General features: G+C 38.2%; 1 protein-coding gene across 4 annotated transcripts in view; it reads right to left on the reverse strand.

The window, feature by feature from the left end:
- Positions 1 to 19,331, reverse strand: part of ADAMTSL1 (ADAMTS like 1) — a 1,120,558-nt gene that overhangs the window by 361,498 nt on the left and 739,729 nt on the right. For all 4 annotated transcript variants that reach the window (XM_070794493.1, XM_070794491.1, XM_070794494.1 and 1 more), the window contains one exon: positions 7,665 to 7,901. In XM_070794493.1, coding sequence (XP_070650594.1) covers positions 7,665 to 7,901 — 237 coding nt within the window. The remainder of the gene's footprint in view (positions 1 to 7,664; positions 7,902 to 19,331) is intronic.

The following is a 19,331-nucleotide window of genomic DNA, read 5'->3' on the forward strand; positions in this document are numbered from 1 at the left end:
GTGTGTGTGTGTATAGACATGCATGTATATGAACATATATATATATACATTTGTACTATGTAAAAATAAACAAGGATGTATGCTACTGCAGATTGCATTGTGTCTCCAAGGAAAGATGTGTTGAAATTATAACCCTCAGTGCCTGTGAGTGTGATCTTATTTGGAAATAGTGTCTTGGCAGATGTAATTAAGTTAAAATGAGGTCATACTCAATTAGAATGGGCCCTAATCCAATATCACTGATGTCCTTATAAGAAGAGAAAACAGAGACATTGGGAGGAAAGTGCTATGTAAAGAAAGACAGAGACACACAGACCCAGAGGGGAGAGGCCTTGTGAAGGTACAGAGACTGACAGCCACCCGTAGAAGTTAGGAAGAGGCAAAGATAGATTCTACCCAGAGCCTCAGAGGAAGTAGTGCTCTGTACTTCTAGCCTCCAGAATTGTGGGAGAATAAATGTCTTTTTTTTTTTTTTTTCAAGCCACCCAGTAAAGAAAGCTACCATGTAAAGAAATCTGGGCTTTCTTCTTCTTGAAGGTGACTGATAGAACGCAATTGGAATGCTTCCAGCAGACAAGAAATGAAGTTAAATCTGTATTTTAGAAAGAACACTCCTGTTTTCACTCTAAACTCCTGTTCACAGTTAGGAGAATACAATACAGGGTAATTGTATACTTTCCTGTCCACTTGGTTCATTTCCCCTCTGAGTGTCAGTTCTTTGAGGGTGGGGACTGTGTTTTTTCCCTGTCCATTCATGTATTTCCAGGATCTAGCACAATGCTAGCTCCTAAGTAAATATTTGTTAAATAAACAAACAAATTGAATTTTTCACAATAGCCCTAGAAGGTACCATTCCTGAGAGATGATATTTAATGCTGTAACCTCAGCACCCACCAGACTGTTAGGAGAACAGATATATAATGATCAGAAATTAATTTCTTAAAAGTCAACTAGTAGGTAATAAATAGTTCATCTTTACTGTGTCACGCAAAGGGGAAAAAAAGAGAAGTGATACATTAAATCTCTAAAGCAATGCCATGCTTCCATGTGGAATTAGATTACAAAACAGAAGGAAAACCAGCCAAGTCCAGATTTCTGACATCACCACCTTTAGAATAACTGGTAGACATTTGATACTAGTGACTTAGGTCACAGACAGAGATGGAGAAATAATCATTCCATTCAATTCATTTCAAACTACTCACCACAGGAATTATTAAAAATGGAAAGAACTTCTTTGTTAGAACAACGGTTTATTTTTATGTCACCATAGTATAGACATCAAAACTCCATGATCCAAGTTATTGCTTATTTCTTTATTGTGTTATTCATTTTACAACAACATTATATAAGACATTACTTGAATTCTCCTTTTCCTTTATGAAATGCCTTGTTTTCTGAAACAGGACTGTGCAGTATTATAAATATGCAGATTCATTACAAAAGAGCGGGCTTATATTCACACTTTGTCTTTTGATATATGTAGATTAGACATCAACCAATGAATTTCATTAATTATGAAAATAAAACGCACTCTTCTGTATTTGACTTCAAAATAACCTCAAAATTATTTTTAACAGCAGCACATGTTCCATCTGTAAATTTATGCTACTTTTTTTTTCATATTTAAAACAGAAACTGGCTTTGTGCTTTATAACAAATATAAATGGGGTAATCTGGATAATGAAAATAAATGAATAACAGCAGCACTAATAGAGCTGATCCTATTTGTGATGGCTCATTAACTCTGTACAGGACGCAATTCACTGCTCTGGATCAGGAGTTGATAATGGTGCAATGTGGAGCTATTAGCAAAAGACGGTCGCAATAGGAAATTAACAGAAGGTCTGTTCATTTGCTGGGAAGTCAGGATCCCTTTCAGTATTATAACCACATTAAACCATGTGCTCAAAAAGGCCATAAAGAAGAAAAAGACAGAAACAACTTGAGTACTACTCCTACCAAAAGCTGCTACTGCTGCTGCTGCTGCTGCTGCTAAGTCACTTCAGTCGTGTCCGACTCTGTGTGACCCCATAGACAGCAGCCCACCAGGCTCCCAGGCAAGAACACTGGAGTGGGTTGCCATTTCCTTCTCCAATGCATGAAAGTAAAAAGTGAAAGTGAAGTCACTCAGTCGTGTCCAACTCTTAGCACCCCCATGGACTGCAGCCTACCAGGCTCCTCCATCCATGGGATTTTCTAGGCAAGAGTACTGGAGTGGGGTGCCATTGCCTTCTCCAACCAAAAGTCAGTACTGCTCAAGCACAGAGTATGCACTTTAATGCATTTGATCACATAATCCTCATATTGTGATATGAACTGCCTTCTATCAGGCAGTTCCAGATATTAGCCTCATCTTGCAGATAAGAAAATCGAGGCTCAAGAACTTGCTCAAAGTCATATATAAATGGGTGGTGGAGCTTAGACTCAAACCCAGGCAGTACAACTTCAGAGCACTTGCTCTTAACAATTCATAGATAACAACTGCCTTCTTGGCTCTGCCTTATCTAGTTCAGAAGGATAATAAGCAAACAGAAAGCCCGGTGTTTCTCAGTCCAATATGCAAGGTGGGGAGAGACACCAACATGACCACTTCTACTGCAGAAAATGCTCAGATTCTAGGGGGGATGGAAAGGGAAGCCTGTGCTTTGAAAAGAGATTCACTAAACCTATTGTTTTCTTGTATAAATGACCGAATTAAAGCTGGACAAGGTTTTGGCCAGTGGGAGAGGCTGAAGAAATAACACAGGAGGCATAATTTTAAAATGCTGATAAACAGTCATATTCTCTGACCTCTAGCCTGCCATTAAGTAGCTGGTAGATCCTGGGAAAATCACATAACCCAGTGCAGCAATATTTCTCAGGGCTGGGCTAGATAATCTCAACGGCAGTGCTTTCCAAATGCTGGGCTGTGAAGCACTGTTAGTAGCAATTTCTGTGCTCTGGATAAAGGATAAAAAATAAGTACAGAGTAGTAAATTTCTCATAAGACAGACTATATTTAAAGGACCATCCTTCATTTTGAAATCAAGTTCTTATTGCTTTCTTGTTATTAAAATTTCATTTGTGAAATGATGATGGCGATAGTACATTATAGAAGGTCTCCTTTTCTTCTTGAATGTTCTTAGCAGAATAAGAAGCAAGTTACTTTATCTCATTCTATAAACTTTTTTTGAATTGTTACAGAGTTCTGAAGTCCCACACAGGGAACCACCACTTTAATACATTTTGCAAGATGTTCAGGGTATTTCACTTTGTCATAGCACTTGACAGTGTATTAAGCATTTTCACATGAACTATCTCACTCACTGCTCTACAGTTTGCTAGACAATCTTATTTTCCAGAGTAAAAATAGAATTTAGCAAGGGTAAGCAACTTGATCAGCATTACATAGACAGATCATTAAAGAAAATTCAGATTCTAATCTGTGTCTTTTGACTTTAAATCCTGCCTGCTCTTTCATCAGTAAAGTGATTCATAAATCTGGCCAAACAACTAAGGTCATAAGGAGAATGTTTTAAAAACATCAAATGGATAAATCTGAATTTCTGGAGGACACAGCCTAAGAGTTGCATCTTTTAAGAGCTCTCCAAGTGATTCTGGAAGGCAGTCAAGTTTGGGGACCAGTACTCAACATCACACTGCCTCTGTCTACTCAGTTTTACCAGGAGCAATAAGGGCTTAAGAGTCAGAGCTGGGTATTTCTGATTGAGTCCTATCACCTACTTGAGCCTCATCCTTCATCTGTGAAAAGAGAATAATGTCATCTAATATGCAGAGCTGTAAAATACATGAAAAGTGCCTAGATGTGGTAGTTACTAAAAATGGCAGATATTTTATTATTATGATTAATATTTATATTACTACTGCTATTAGAATGAATATACTGCCTGATATGATGCTTGATAGTACTGAGTAAGAATAAGGTATCTCTTATAAGGAGTAATGATTCTAACATTTTCCTGAAGCAAATTCACTACAAATATGGAAAACCCCCTCATTTATGACTTTTGGAACTCCCAGCAGGTCCCAGTTCCCTCCTCTGTGAATAGTAATATCTGTAGATTACTTTTGTCTCTTGAAGTCTAAGTCACCATAGTTTTATTTGAGTTAAAGTCTCAAATGGTTTTGAGGGAGTGGATTTTTGTTGAGTATTAGACAGGCATAACTGGAATAACTGGTATTTAAAAGTGACAAATGTCTTAGTTATGCTGCTATTTTCTATCATGGTAAGATGCTCTCCGAAGCTAGATATTTGCTTCTGTGGAGTTTATAATTCATATCTGCCTAGCATCAAAAATATGTGAAGCAGCTTACCAAAAAAAAAAAAGTGATAATAAAAGACTTCCCTGTGGTCCAGTGGTTAAGAATCCATCTGTCAATGCAAGGGACACAGGTGTGATCCCTGGTCTGGGAATTAAGAACCCATATGTCATGGGGCAGCTAAACCCATGTGCCACAACTATTGAACCCACGCACTCTAGAAACCAGTGCTCTGCAACAAGAGAAGCCACATTGCTATGAGACACCTGTGCACTGCAACTAGAGAATGGCCTCCACTTGCTACGACTAGAGAAAGCCCATGCAACAGTGAAGACTCAGTGTGGCCAAAAAATAACAAAGTGAGGTCAGAGACAGAGCTGAGCATTCCCAATAAATGGGGTAAAAATGGAGAAGAAGGGAATATGGGGCAGAGAAGATGATTTTTTCAGGAAACCAGGAGACGTTCCTTATAGAAACTGCATATTTCAATAAGCATTAAGATTTTTGACAGCGTTTTAAAAATCATGAAAATTTTTTTTCTGAATGTTTCTTACCATAAACCACAAATACTAATCACCAATATACAGCTACAGCCTGAATAAAGGAATTTTTTTCTAAGTAGAATGGAATTTATGTATGTCCACTCTTTATAGGAAGCAGTGAGGGCTTTTCTTTTGGTGACTAATTTCACTCTTCTCCTTCTTAAAGAGTATATTCTTCTCTTATTGGGGTCTCTTTTTATTTCTTCCCTCCTTTTTATAAAATGCAAGTAGGTTTTAATCATGAAAACACATAGGCTATTATGGTAGTGGTAACAAGGATCCAAAATGATATCCCTTATAAATTCGTAATAAAAGTGGTAGTTTTTGATTCCCTGAGCACAATTAATTTGATGTATTTCTCTTTGTTTATAAAAAACTATTCCCCTGCTCTTATCATGGTCAAAATGAAAACTTCTTCCTGGTTTTAGGCATTGTTTCCTTTCTGTTCCTGCTGTCACTGGCCTGGTCCAGGCTCATGCTTTTCTTCACCTTGGCTGCTCTAAGAGTCTCTTTTTCAGCTGGTCTCCTTACTTCCAGGGGTCCACTTTGAGCATCCTATAACTGTAGCTATACTCAACTTTCTAAAAAGAGCTTGGATTGTCTATTTTCCACCAAAACTCTTTCTTCGCCACCCACTGTTGACCATAATCCTGTCTACCATTCAAGCCACCATGATTTACTCCCCAGATACCTTTCTCGCCTCTTACTGTGTAGCTGGGGATATTCTGCTACTTGCTAGCATCTAGATGCAATCTGAACTTTACCATCTCCTTTACCCTACTATTGCCTCTAACAAGACAAGTAAAGGAAGAAAATAATAATAACCGATTACAATTTCCATGTATAAGTCACCATTCTTTTCAGATATTCTGTAATTTACATTTGCCCCCAAATCTAACAAGTCACACTTTTAAGAATCGAAGTTGGGGAGGCATATTTACTGTTGCTTCATTTGCCAACATACATGAAGCCAGTTGGCAGGATTAATCTGGAAAGCAAGAGGCCCTACTGAATTTCTATGCAACAAAAACAAATGAAACCTAATTTGCCAGCCTATCTTGTTTATTTTGCTTCATTCATCAGTGTAATATAGTACGTACAACTTTGGACTAGATATCAAGGGACCTGAAATTTCTGCCATGACCAACCATAAAACTTGCAGAAAGTCACACAAACTTTCTGGTCCCTCATTTTTCCTCACTGACAAAATGGAAAACTGTCTTGGTTTGTTCAAACAGTATACATACAAAAGAAACTATTATTATTATTATTAGTTGCCATTCCCAACAACACAATCCCTTTTCTGTATCTATTTGGTTTACAATTCTATCATTCCCAAAGCTTTTGCATCTTTCATAATTCCATCTCAACAGAAACTGAGAGTCTTAGAGCAAGAAACTAACACCAAATATCACAAATGATATTCAAATATACCGCTTTTTAGGTTGTTGATTAGATCACCTCTTGGGCTTTTCCCAGCTTTAAAGCAGTAAGATTCTATATTCAAATTCATATCTGAAATTCACATGAAACCTTCAGATAGGTAAATATCACTCCATTTTGTTACCTAAGAAGTGCTTGGACTTGCCACAATTTTCCTGCCTTATGATTCCAGGCCTCATGAAGGCTTAATATGTCTGTGTCCCTCTCACATACACAGAACCCTGTAGGGCATCTCATATTTTTTGTTGTCATTTGCACTATAGTTACTCCTTTTACGTCTAAATAGAGTTAGGTTTTAAAGAAACGTGAGTTTGAAACAACAAATTACTGAAACACATTTTAAGTTTATTCTTATACTGCTAATTGTGATATCTGAAATTCTGAAGACATAAAAATTTCAAACAGTGTTTTCATGGGAGAGGCAAAGATTCTCAAAATGTCTACTTTGTGAAATATAACATTATATGGTGAAGCATAGCACAGAGGACACTGTAGCAACTGCTTGTTCCTGAAACTTGGCTTGTCATCCTAATCCAAAGCATAGACTTTGAAATCAAGACAGCAAACATACTAACTCTCCCTCATCTTACTAACTCCCCACTAAAGTCTTTGGAGTTTAGTCGCTAAGTCATGTCCGACTTTTTGCGGCCCCATGGACTGTAGTCTGCCAGGCTCCTCTGTCCATGGGATTCTCAAGGCAAGAATACTGGAGTGGGTTGCCATTTCCTTCTCCAGGGGATCTTCCCAACCCAGAGACTGATTCTGTGTCTCCTGCATTTTTTACTGCTGAGCCTCCAGATAAGCGCCTCCCCCACCTCCTCCACTAAAGTAGACATTGATAAATTTACACCAAAAATCAAACCTTTTTGCTATCTCCATTTAAAAGATTTTTCTGGCTGAAATTTCGACCTGAAAGTTGGTACCGGCATGCCTTTTCCTACAGTTGTCTAAATTTTCAATAAAATTGTAGTCCTGATAAAGAAACAACAACTTCTCCTACAGTATACTTGGAGATTTTAGAAGAAATCTTACCTAAGAAACTCTGAAAGTTGATGCCTCCAAATACAGATACACATACACGCACATGCGTGCGTGCACGCACACACACACAGTTATTTCAGGAACAACCAAAGTAGAGGTAACTTCAAAATCTAGTACAAAAGTGATACAAAATATTGAAGAAATTTTATTCTTCTATATTCAAGTGAGACATCAGGAAAGAAAAACTCTAGCTCACTTTTCCTTAACATAAAATAAAGCTCTTAAAGTTTTAACTGATGTTGAACCTCAATTTTCCAATGGGTCATCATTTATCAACTCTAGAAAAAGTAACACTTATTCAGATAGCAGGACTACACAAAAGCTGTTGACATAAATCCCTCCAGAAAAATAGAATGCAAAGAAGCTGGCACTTACTTGGCACAAACCACTGATGCACATGTCCAAAGATTCTGTGTAGCAACGAGTCCCATCTAAGACTTTAGGTGCAAGTTCAACAACCAGGGCTGTTCCTTTGGCCTGACACTTGAGAGAACATGGGTTGTCAGGGTCATTAGACACAGGAAGCCATTCATAAAACTGGCCATGGTATTTGACATCATTATGAGCTGAGCACTGCTGTGCTCGGAAATCACCTGCTTCTGGCGGACAGTCCTGGAGAAGAAAAAGAAGGGTGGGAGAAGCATAGGTTAAAAGAAAAGCCTCAAACAGAAACCTAGAGCAGCAGAATGCTCCAAGTCATAGGAAACAAAGTAAATGTTCTGTCACTACAGATGGATCCTCTCATACCATCTGAAAGGTCATATGATTATTTGGCTCTCAAAATGTAGAAATTTGAGAAAGTCATCAGCTTGAAGTATATTTTCAGATAGAAGTAAAATGGGAAAGAAACCAGCTTGAAATAGATCTGATGGATACTAGCCCACCAGGCTCCATTGTCCAGGGGATTTTCCAGGCAAGAATACTGAAGTGGGCTGTCATTTCCTACTCCTGGGGATCTTCCTGACCCAGGGATCAAAGCTGTGTCTTCTGCATTGCAGATAGATACTTTACCAGAGCCAACACCTGATTACTTCGTTATCCTTTTTAAGAGTTCTCTTTAATAAGGGTTTTTCCTCTGAAAATCTATTTACATGTAAATAAGCATTGGGAGAATTGCATTATGTTATTTTACAAAATGAACACTATCTCTTTTCTCAAATTTCAGTGTTACTGCAAGCATGCTAAGTTACTTCTGCTGCTGCTGCTAAGTCGCTTCAGTCGTCTCCGACTCTGTGCGACCCCATGGACTACAGCCTACCAGGCTCCTCCATCCATGGGATTTTCCAGACAAGAGTACTGGAGTGGGGTGCCATTGCCTTCTTCAAAGTTGCTTCAGTTGTGTCTAAATCTTTCCTACCGTATGAGCTATAGCCAGCCCACTGGGCTCCTCCGTCCATGGGATTCTCAGGCAAGAACACTGGAGTGGGTTGCCATGCCCTCCTCCAGGGGATGTTCCCAATCCAGGGATCGAACCCACGTCTCTTACATCTCCTGTGTTGGCAAGTGGGTTCTTTACCACTAGTGCTCATTACTACTAAGCAGCATATAAGGCTCTAATATTTCAGAAGGCATAACTTCTTTCTAGGCCAAACTGGGTGTAAACAACTAAAGACTTATTTCAGATGATATTAAATTAGCTCAAAATACAATATAAATTCTGAAAGGCATTTCATTGTTAGTATCATATACATTTTGAGAGTGAATAAGATATAGAATTAAAGAAAAAGGATAATTTTTATTGTATTTTACAGATACATAGGTACTCAATAAGGCTTAAGTGATTATGGATATTGTATGAAAAAAAGTTAATGGTCATTAAACAAGTCAATATGTGTGTGTCGCACTTTGTTGTGATAGGTAATCAGTTGTGAGAAATAAAACAAAATCCACAATCTGCAATCCTACACTATAAGTCACAAAACAATAGATTGTATGATGTAGCACAAGTTCTCTAAACTTACATGTTTTAATACCAGCTCCTTTCAGACCCATGTATTCCAAGATAAGAGCATAAACTAATTTAATATTTATTATTCATGAACTCATGTTCCAAAGACAATATCGCAACTTGCCCAGTTTACAAATCCTACCATTCTCCAAATAGACTTCATTAATTAGCTTCCATCCTGAAACAACCCTGTGACTAACTATGACCCCCAAACTCTGCACATCTTCTTCCCTAAACTACCCACTTGAGAAATTACAGACTGTCAAGGTGCTCTTCCCCCTTGTTTAGCAAGTTTAATAAAATCAGCTTTATAAAATTAACATATTTCCCAGGTGGCTGCTGCATGGGTGGCTTCCATGGTTGAACTGAGAGTGTAACTGATAATTTTTAAGTAAAGCATTTTCAGTTGCATAATACCTGTCACTCTAAGAATCACTTAATTACTCAGCAGTATAGAAGAAATGTGGTCTGTGGACGGACTAACACCTAAAAAAGATGTTCTTTTCATTATAGGGGACTGGAATGCAATAATAGGAAGTCAAGAAACACCTGGAGTAATAGGCAAATTTGACCTTGGAGTACAGAATGAAGCAGGGCAAAGGCTAAGAGTTTTGCCAAGAGAACGCACTGGAAATAACAAACACCCTCTTCCAACAACACAAGAGAAAACTCTACACATGGACATCACCAGATGGTCAACACTGAAATGAGATTGATTATAGTCTTTGCAGCCAAAGTTGGAGAAGCTCTATACAGTCAGCAAAAACAAGACCAGGAGCAGACTGTGGCTCAGATCATGAACAACTTTTGCCAAATTCAAACTTAAATTGAAGAAAGTGGGGAAAACCACTAGGCCATCCAGGTATGACCTAAATCAAATCCCTTACAATTATACAGTGGAAGTGAGAAATAGATTTAAGGGACTAGATCTGATAGAGTGACTGATGAACTATGGACGGAGGTTTGTGACACTGTACAGGAGACAGGGATCAAGACTATCCCCAAGAAAAAGAAATGCAAAAAAGCAAAATGGCTGTCTGGGGAGGCCTTCCAAATAGCTGTGAAAAGAAGAGAAGCAAAAAGCAAAGGAGAGAAGGAAAGATATGCCCATTTGAAAATGCAGAGTTCCAAAGAATAGCAAGGAGAGATATAAGAAAGCCTTCCTTGGTGATCAGTGCAAAGAAATAGAGCAAAACAATAAAATGGGAAAGACTAGAGATCTCTTCAAAAAAATTAGAGATACCAAGGGAACATTTCATGCAAAGATGGGCTTGATAAAGGACAGAAATGGTATGGACCTAACAGAAGCAGAAGATATTAAGAAGAGGTGGCAAGAATACACAGAAGAACTGGACAAAAAAGATCTTCATGACCTAGATAATCATGATGGTGTGATAACTCACCTAGAGCCAGACATCCTAGAATGTGAAGTCAAGTGGGACTTAGGAAGCAACACTACGAACAAAGCTAGTGGAAGTGATGGAATTCCAGTTGGCTATTTCAAATCCCGGAAGATGACGCTGTGAAAGTGCTGCACTCGATATGGCAGCAAATTTGGAAAACTCAGCAGTGGCCACAGGACTGGAAAAGGTCAGTTTTCATTCCAATCCCAAAGAAAGGGAATGCCAAAGAATGCTCAAACTACCACACAATTGCACTCATCTCACACGCTAGCAAAGTAACACTCAAAATTCTCCAAGCCAGGCTTTAGCAATACGTGAACCATGAACTTCCAAATGTTCAAGCTGGATTTAGAAAAGGCAGAGGAACCAGAGATCAAACTGCCAATATCCGCTGGATCATAGAAAAAAGAAGAGAGTTCCAGAAAAACATGTATTTCTGCTTTATTGACTATGCCAAAGCCTTTGACTATGTGGATCACAATAAACTGTGGAAAATTCTGAAAGAGATGGGAATACCAGACCACCTGACCTGCCTCTTGAGAAACCTGTATGTGGGTCAGGAAGCAACAGTTAGAACTGGACACAGGACAACAGACTGGTTCCAAATTGGGAAAGGAGTATGTCAAGGCTGTATATCATCACCCTGCTTATTTAACTGATATGCAGAGTACATCATGAGAAACGCTGGGCTGGATGAAGCACAAGCTGGAATCAAGATTGCCAGGAGAAATATCAATAACCTCAGATATGCAGATGACACCATCCTTATGGCAGAAAGTGAAGAGAAACTCAAAAGCCTCTTGATGAAAGTGAAATAGGAGAGTGAAAAGTTGGCTTAAAGCTCAACATACAGAAAACTAAGATCATGGCATCTGGTCCCATCACTTCATGGTAAATAGATGGGGAAATAGTGGAAACAGTGGCAGACTATTTTTTGGGGGCTCCAAAATCACTGCAGATGGTGACTGCAGCCATGAAATTAAAAGATGCATACTCCTTGGAAGGAAAGTTATGACCAACCTAGACAACATATTAAGAAGCAGAGACATTATTTTGCCAACAAAGGTCTGTCTAGTCAATGCTATGGTTTTTCCAGTAGTCATCTATGAATGTGAGACTTGGACTATAAAGAAAACTGAGCACCTAAGAACTGATGCCTTTGAATTGTGGTGTAGGAGAAGACTCTTGAGAGTCCCTTGGACCGCAAAGAGATCCAACCAGTCCATCCTAAAGGAGATCAGTCCTGAGTGTTCACTGGAAGGACTATGTTAAAGCTAACACGCCAATACTTTAGCCACCTGATGAAAAGAGCTGACTTTTGAAAAGACCCTCATGCTGGGAAAGATTGAGGGCAGGAGGAGAAGGGGATGACAGAGGATTAGATGGTTGGATGGCATCACTGACTCAATGGATATGAATTTGAGTAAACTCTTGGAGTTGATGATGGACAGGGAGGCCTGGTGTGTTGTGGTCCACGGGGTTGCAGAGTCGGACACGACTGAGTGACTCAACTGGACTGAATAGAAGAAATACTGATAAAGTGGAACGTCAAGCAAGCTGTTTAGAGTGGTCCCCAACCCCATTATAACTGCTCTTACTTTCTTTTAATAAATGAATGTGAATCAGCTATAAGAGGATTTCAGATTCAGATTCTATCACCTCTGCATTAAGTTATAAGGGTAATATATAGTTAAGAGACCTCTTAATATGAAACTGAGATAATTTTCTGCATTTATCCAATTTTAAGAAAAGAATGTCAATTACATTTTAAAATTGCAGTTACATCACCTTAGTACAGACATAAAACTATAGTCTTATGAATCCCTCTTGCTCAACAAAATGTCTTGAGTGTTCCCATCTTTACTAAAATAAATAAGTGTGAAAGTCAGTCAAAGGTAAAATTTTAAAAAGTGAAGTTAAACTATTAAGACTTCTAGGTTTTCTTTTCTGTGACAAAAAGTAGACATATTTAAACATATCACAGAAAATCAACAAGCGGACAGATGTTCGTGTTCTCAATTCACCTATATCTACTAACTCCAAGAACACCTGCTACAGGTTTTATAAACTTTCACAACTAGAGAAATATCTCTGAGAATAATAATATTTGTGAACACCTCTACTCACTTTCATCACTACGGTCTTTCCTCCTGCCCCTACTTCTGTGGGGTGGGAAAATATATTTTGCTAAATTGCGAATGCACTTAAAACCTGGAGTTCAGAATTGGAAACTGAACTTGAACCTTTTTAACGTTTGAGTTTATTTGTACTTGGCAAAATGCAACTTCCTGTTTTAAGAAAAAGGACTTAAGAGGATTTATAAAACAGGTTCAGAAAGCTTCTTGGACATCAAATAGCTCTTACAAAATAACATTTTGATGATTTAAGTGTAAATGAATCAGAAACATATGAATCAAATTTCCCTTGAAATACACATGTTTAAAAATTAAGGGAAGAAAGATTTGGCAAAAGCTTCTTTTGTTGAACCCAAAACATCTCAAGCATAGTTCAAGACATTCACTGAACCCCTGAAGCATCTGGAATCACCCAGCTGCAGGAGTGGAAACTCAAGCAAAGTCATCATGGTTTCTTGTCCCATAGTATCATAATAATAATTACAACAAAAGAACTCTGACTTGTATAGAGATTCATCATGTACATCATTTTTAGTTCTGAATTATAGTTTGATCCATGAAACCACTATAATTTCCGATCCTCCTAAAAGTCAGATTTAGAAACTGATGCCCTAACTGCTTTGACATCCTATCCTGGGCATTATCTTTGAAATATCCCATGGGTAGTAATGATGAAGACAAAATTGCTGAAGTCTACTAGCTATTTGAACTAAATATATCCCTCACCAAGAACCTGGCAAAAAGCATGGTGTGGGAAGGATGCTCTGGACTAAAGATCCCCAGCTTTCAACTAAAGACACCATCCAGTAGAATAGAGTGGGAGAACGCAGAAGAACACATTTTTTGGCCTTTCCAACTAACTATAATGCCTGAATATTGACAACTGTGTCAGGCTACTGAGCTAGAACTTCCTCACCCTGTAAGAAAAATATTTTATTTAACATAGTCGGATGATCCCATGAATTACTGCATTTAGCCACTTAATGTATTTTTCACTCCAAGTTTTAAGCACTCAATTCTAACCACGTCAGAGTTTTTTTTTTTTTTTCTTTAAAAGCACAAAAATACAAACTGACCTTTAATGTGCTTCCATTATAATTCATAAAGTCCATGGAGTTCTGCCATATATAAATTCAATTCAAAACATTTTCTGGTTAATCAACTAGCCAGTGGGGAAGATAAGATGGATCCCAGATGTCCCCTGATGATGACAGGTGGATCACATTACACTGTGGGACAAGAGAGGGTAAGGCTTCCCAGAGTTGATTCACTGGGCGAAATGTGGATGATTACACAGCAGCAGCTAAGGTGGCAACATCAGAAAGGCCTTTAAAATGGTTTTGAAAAAAATATACAGACTACAGATTTAGGGTCAGGAAAAACATGACTTTTTATTTTTTCTCTTTTTAAAGATGACATTTACCTTCCTGAGGGATGGCCTTCTGTTTTGCCTCTATCCTTAAATATTCAGTGGTTGGCCTTTTCTGCTAATGTTGCTGTTTAATTTAAAGTATTACATGAGTGGCATGATATAAATGCCATATTCTGATTCCATGGTATTATATATAAGTGAAAGAAAGTGTTAGTTGCTCAGTCGTGTCCGACTCTTTGCGACCCCGTGGAGTGTAGCCGGCCAGGCTCTTCTGTCCATGGGTTTCTCCAGGCAAGGATACTGGAGTGGGTTGCCATTCTCTTCTCCAGGGGATCTTTAAGGCCTAGGGATTGAACCTGGATCTCTTGCATTCAGGCAGATTCTTTACCATCTGAGCCACCAGGGAAGCTTGTTATTCATAAAGTCAATATTTATACCTGAAAGTATCAAGAAAATCCTGGAAATTATATTGCAGGTGACTACATGGACTTAATAACTGAAGAAATCGATCCTTCTCACTGCAATCCCCTACCTTGAAATATTCCTCAGAATATTGGATCTTCCCTTCATCCTGCCCTAATCACTTACCCTCCAGAAAAGATACTGTGCAAGAAAACTATCATTGCTTAATAAGGCATCTCTCCTATCCTCTGGACTTCTGTCATAGCTCAGTGGGTAAAGAATCTGCCTGCAATGCAGGAGACCTGGGTTCGATTCCTGGATTGGGAAGATCCTCTGGAGAAGGAAATGGCAACCCACTCCAGTATTCTTGCCTGGAGAATCCCATGGACAGAGAGGCCTGGCAGGCTACAGTCCATGGGATCGCAAGAGTCGGACACAACTTAGCGACTAAACCACCACCACCACGCTATCCTCTAGAAATTTGGGATTGCTACTCTATGAAGAAAATGTATATAGAAATTCATCAACTACTTGATGACTTTAGAAAAACTTTAGTAGTTCTGAGTTTTACCCTGAAAACATTAGGAAAATTCAATGTACAGATGGTAAAATGGGAAAAAAATTACTGTAAAAGATTCCTCTACATGAAATAGATGGAAGCTCAGAAAAATATACCCGCTAAAGTTCTCAAATCTCTTAGCACCCTTAAGCAGACACCTTTCCTTAAAAATATACTTGGATGTATTACTTGGCTTTCTGTCTCTTTTACTTGAAGTTAAGCTAAAACTACTAAACAGTAATTATCCACTGATGCTATCCAATCTAATATGATATTTTGTGCTCAGAAACATAATTAATGTTTCAGTTTCTATTTCCAACTCAGACTCCCCTCTCCTGTATATATGAGTTTCCAATGCCAGACTCATATATACAACTGCTTCCTCACCACCTGCATGTCTAAGACATCACAAACTCATGTCCAAAGCCAAATCCCAGGTTCCCCTCGCCCCCCATCCTCAAACCTATTTCCTCTTCAGCCTTTACTATACCAGTCAGTGTCGACTCCATCCTTTTCAGGCCCCATATCTTAAAGCAGTGGTTCTTACATTTGAGTGTACATTAGAATCATTTGGAAGGCTTGATCAAAATACCAGATTAGTGACTTCCCTGGTAGCTCAGTGGTTGGGACTCTATGCTTCCCACTTCAGGGAAATGCAATCCCTGGTCTGGGAACTAGGATCTCACATGCCACGTGGTAAAGCCAAAAATAAATAAATAAATAAATAGATGACTGCTGCTACTGCTACTGCTAAGTCACTTCGGTCGTGTCCAACTCTGTGCGACCCCATAGATGGAGTGGGTTGCCATTTCCTTCTCCAATGCATGAAAGTGAAAAGTGAAAGTGAAGTCGCTCAGTCGTGTCCGACTCTTCGAGACCCCAAGGACTGCGGCCTACCAGGCTCCTCCGCCCATGGGATTTTCCAGGCAAGAGTACTGGAGTGGGGTGCCAATGCCTTCTCTGAAATAGATGATAAGTAAATTTTAAAAACTCAGATTATTAGAGCTCCACCCTCCAGAATTTCTGAGTCAATAGATTTGGAGGGGAGGAGGGGGTAAAAGAATTTATGTTTTTTTTTTTTTTTTTCATTTTTTATTTTTGTTTTTTGGGTTTTTTTTTTCATTTTTTATTTTTATTTTTTTAAATTTTATTTTATTTTTAAAATTTACAATATTGTATTAGTTTTGCCAAATATCAAAATTAATTCATCACAGGTATACATGTGTTCCCCATCCTGAACCCTCCTCCCTCCTCCCTCCCCATACCATCCCCCTGGGTTGTCCCAGTGCACCAGCCCCAAGCATCCAGTATCGTGCATCGAACCTGGACTGGCAACTCGTTTCATACATGATATTATACATGTTTCAATGCCATTCTCCCAAATCTTCCCACCCTCTCCCTCTCCAACAGAGTCCATAAGACTGTTCTATACATCAGTGTCTCTTTTGCTGTCTCGTACACAGGGTTATTGTTACCATCTTTCTAAATTCCATATATATGCGTTAGTACACTGGTTCTCCAGTGATGCTGATATTTTTTTGATTTAGTAACCACACTTTGAGAACCACTGCCTTGGAATAATCCTTGACTCCCACATGTAATCTGTCAGGAAAGGCTGGTTCTATCCACAGAAGTATACAAAAGCTGACCACAATCTCAGCCAAGCCACCATCATGTCTTTCTAGCATTATTAAATAGTCTCCTCACTGATCTTCCGTCTACCACTGTTGCTCTCCAAGAGACTGCTGTCAGAGCAGCCAGAATGATCTTATTAAAGCAGAAAGCAGATTGTGTCACATCTCTGCTATGATACCGTAATGGCCTTCACTCAGATTAAAAGCCAAAACCCTCATCACAGACAGAGGTAAGGGTCTGGCCCCATCATCTCATATTGTCTTCCTTTTTCCCTAGGCTCCAGCCACACTGGATTCCCATTACACCTTGAACGCTCCAAGAATACACTTATTACACAACACATTCGCTGTTGCCTGGAATTTTCTTTGCTCAGATTCCAAGTGTCTAATTAACCTCAACCTCTATCAAGTCTTTGCTCAAGTATCACCTTCTCAGTGAGACCTACCCTGACTTTTCTAAGCAAAATTGCAATTCCCAATACTTTTTATCCTCTCAACTTTTCTTTTTTCCCCCATCACACTTAATGACCTTCAAGTACATCGCATAATTTATTTATTATGCTTACTTATTTTTTATTTTGGTCTCTTCCTTTCCACTAAAGTATGAGCTCCAGGAGGATGAAGACCCTTGACTATATGACTTTCTTGCTGTTATGTACCAGTACTCAAATACTTTTTAGAATGAATGACTAACACATTGATTAAATGAAACACATGTCTTTCATCGTAGAAAATCCTATTCTGTTTTCTTAAAATCTTGCAGGAAATCTAAATCTTGATAGCTTCCTAGTCAGGGAATCTTACAAAACCTTGTTGAATAATCTGTTTTTTTCTTCTTTAAAATACAGATCTATAAAAATACTTTTCATTTCAGACAGTAGGAAAAGTGAGTAGGAATTCTTGCTTATTTTCTGAATAGGCAGACGGATATTTCCTTCTCCATGTAAACAAATTTAACAAGGCAATATTAAGAAACATGAAATGTGGTGAAATAATTTCTTATTCCATAAATAGCTGGACATTTATAAATTTTATATAGCACTCAGTGTTACAGGCATGCACTATAGAGCACTAATGTTAAGGTATCAAACTTTATCCCCCCATTTTGGCCACCTGCTTATTATACTCACATCAACATCATCATCAAAAGTATTTATTTGTTCAAGACTGCTAGCTGCTATGAAAAATGAAATTAAACAGACATAGTCCCTGCCCTGTCTAGACAGTCTGTATGCAGACAATTCTATTATATTTCAAGCTCATAATATTTAAATATCAAACACATCACTATGAGTGCAAAGAACAGAAAATGGGGTCGATTTTGGAGGGTGGTGCCACAGTAGGAAAAGGCCACTCTTGGCTCATTCTTCTTCCTATTTGAAAATACCAAGAGACATCCTTGGGATACTATGTTTTCATGTATACATGACGCATTTAAGAGTCCTTTGGTTTGTTCTCTTTTTTCCTGGTATAAAAGATTTACAGATTTTCTTTATTTTCCTGCCAAACCATCAGTGCTTCTGGAAAAGAACATATAGGAAAACAGTGCCTATGAAAATTAATCATTATCCATTTTAACACCATACTATGGATCAGGTTCGGACCCAATAATATCTTTACAGATTTGTGATTCTATAAACTAATACGGAACTCTTGAGCTTATTCAAGCTTTGGGTCTGACCTACTCTGGGCCCACTTAAGTGAATGCTGGTTACAGGTATATTAAACAGTTCTAAACTACTCCAAATGTGTTTATCCTGGTCCAGACATAAGGGAGTCAAAATGTATGACATAATAAATCATTAACCCCACCCTACTTACTCGATTAGAGCTTATTATCTGAAAACAAATGCTCTGCTTGGCTAGTTTTTAATGTCTCTAGGCATTTGAGAGCTGAACTAAGTAAAAACATTTCAAACATTTCATTTTAAAAGTTCAGATTTTTTTCCCCCATGGGTAGCTTTTATTGTGCATTTTTCCTTTTCCCCTCTTTTGAGCAATACAGACTTTTGGAATCCAGTTTCCTAGAGGTATTTGTAGGACTGGTTTTTGTTTGTCATATTAGACTCTTAAATTCTCTCAGTTTTGAAAACATTCATTCCTTGAGGGCTTTTATTATTTTTAGTCCCTTTCTCTGAAATAGCTCCAATTTATTACTATCTTTTCTTAAATCAGCTTTTCTAACTTTTCACTATTTTTTGTCTAAAATAAATACTCTCCTCTCTCCCCAAATTAACATATTTAAAGTGATAATCAGTAATCATTCTTGGAACATGGCATACAATTTCATTTTAAAGGCCTACAAGTCTACAAGTGTTTTCTTGTTTGTTTTCAGAGTGTATTTACCAAAATATTTGTGGTGGAGAGTAGGGTTAGAGGAAAAACTCCTATAAAGGAAACATTTTAGCATGTAAATACTTAAGCTGTTACAACTACTGGGGCCTGTTGTACACAAGTTCATTATGTTTCTATTTATAAGTGGAAACCAGTCAATCCTAAAGGAAGTCAGTCCTGAATATTCACTGGAAGGACTGAAGCTGAAGCTCCAACACTTTGGCCACCTGATGCAAAAAAAGTGACTCATTGGAA

Source organism: Bos indicus, chromosome 8, assembly GCF_029378745.1.
Source record: "Bos indicus isolate NIAB-ARS_2022 breed Sahiwal x Tharparkar chromosome 8, NIAB-ARS_B.indTharparkar_mat_pri_1.0, whole genome shotgun sequence".
Taxonomy (NCBI): domain Eukaryota; kingdom Metazoa; phylum Chordata; class Mammalia; order Artiodactyla; family Bovidae; genus Bos; species Bos indicus.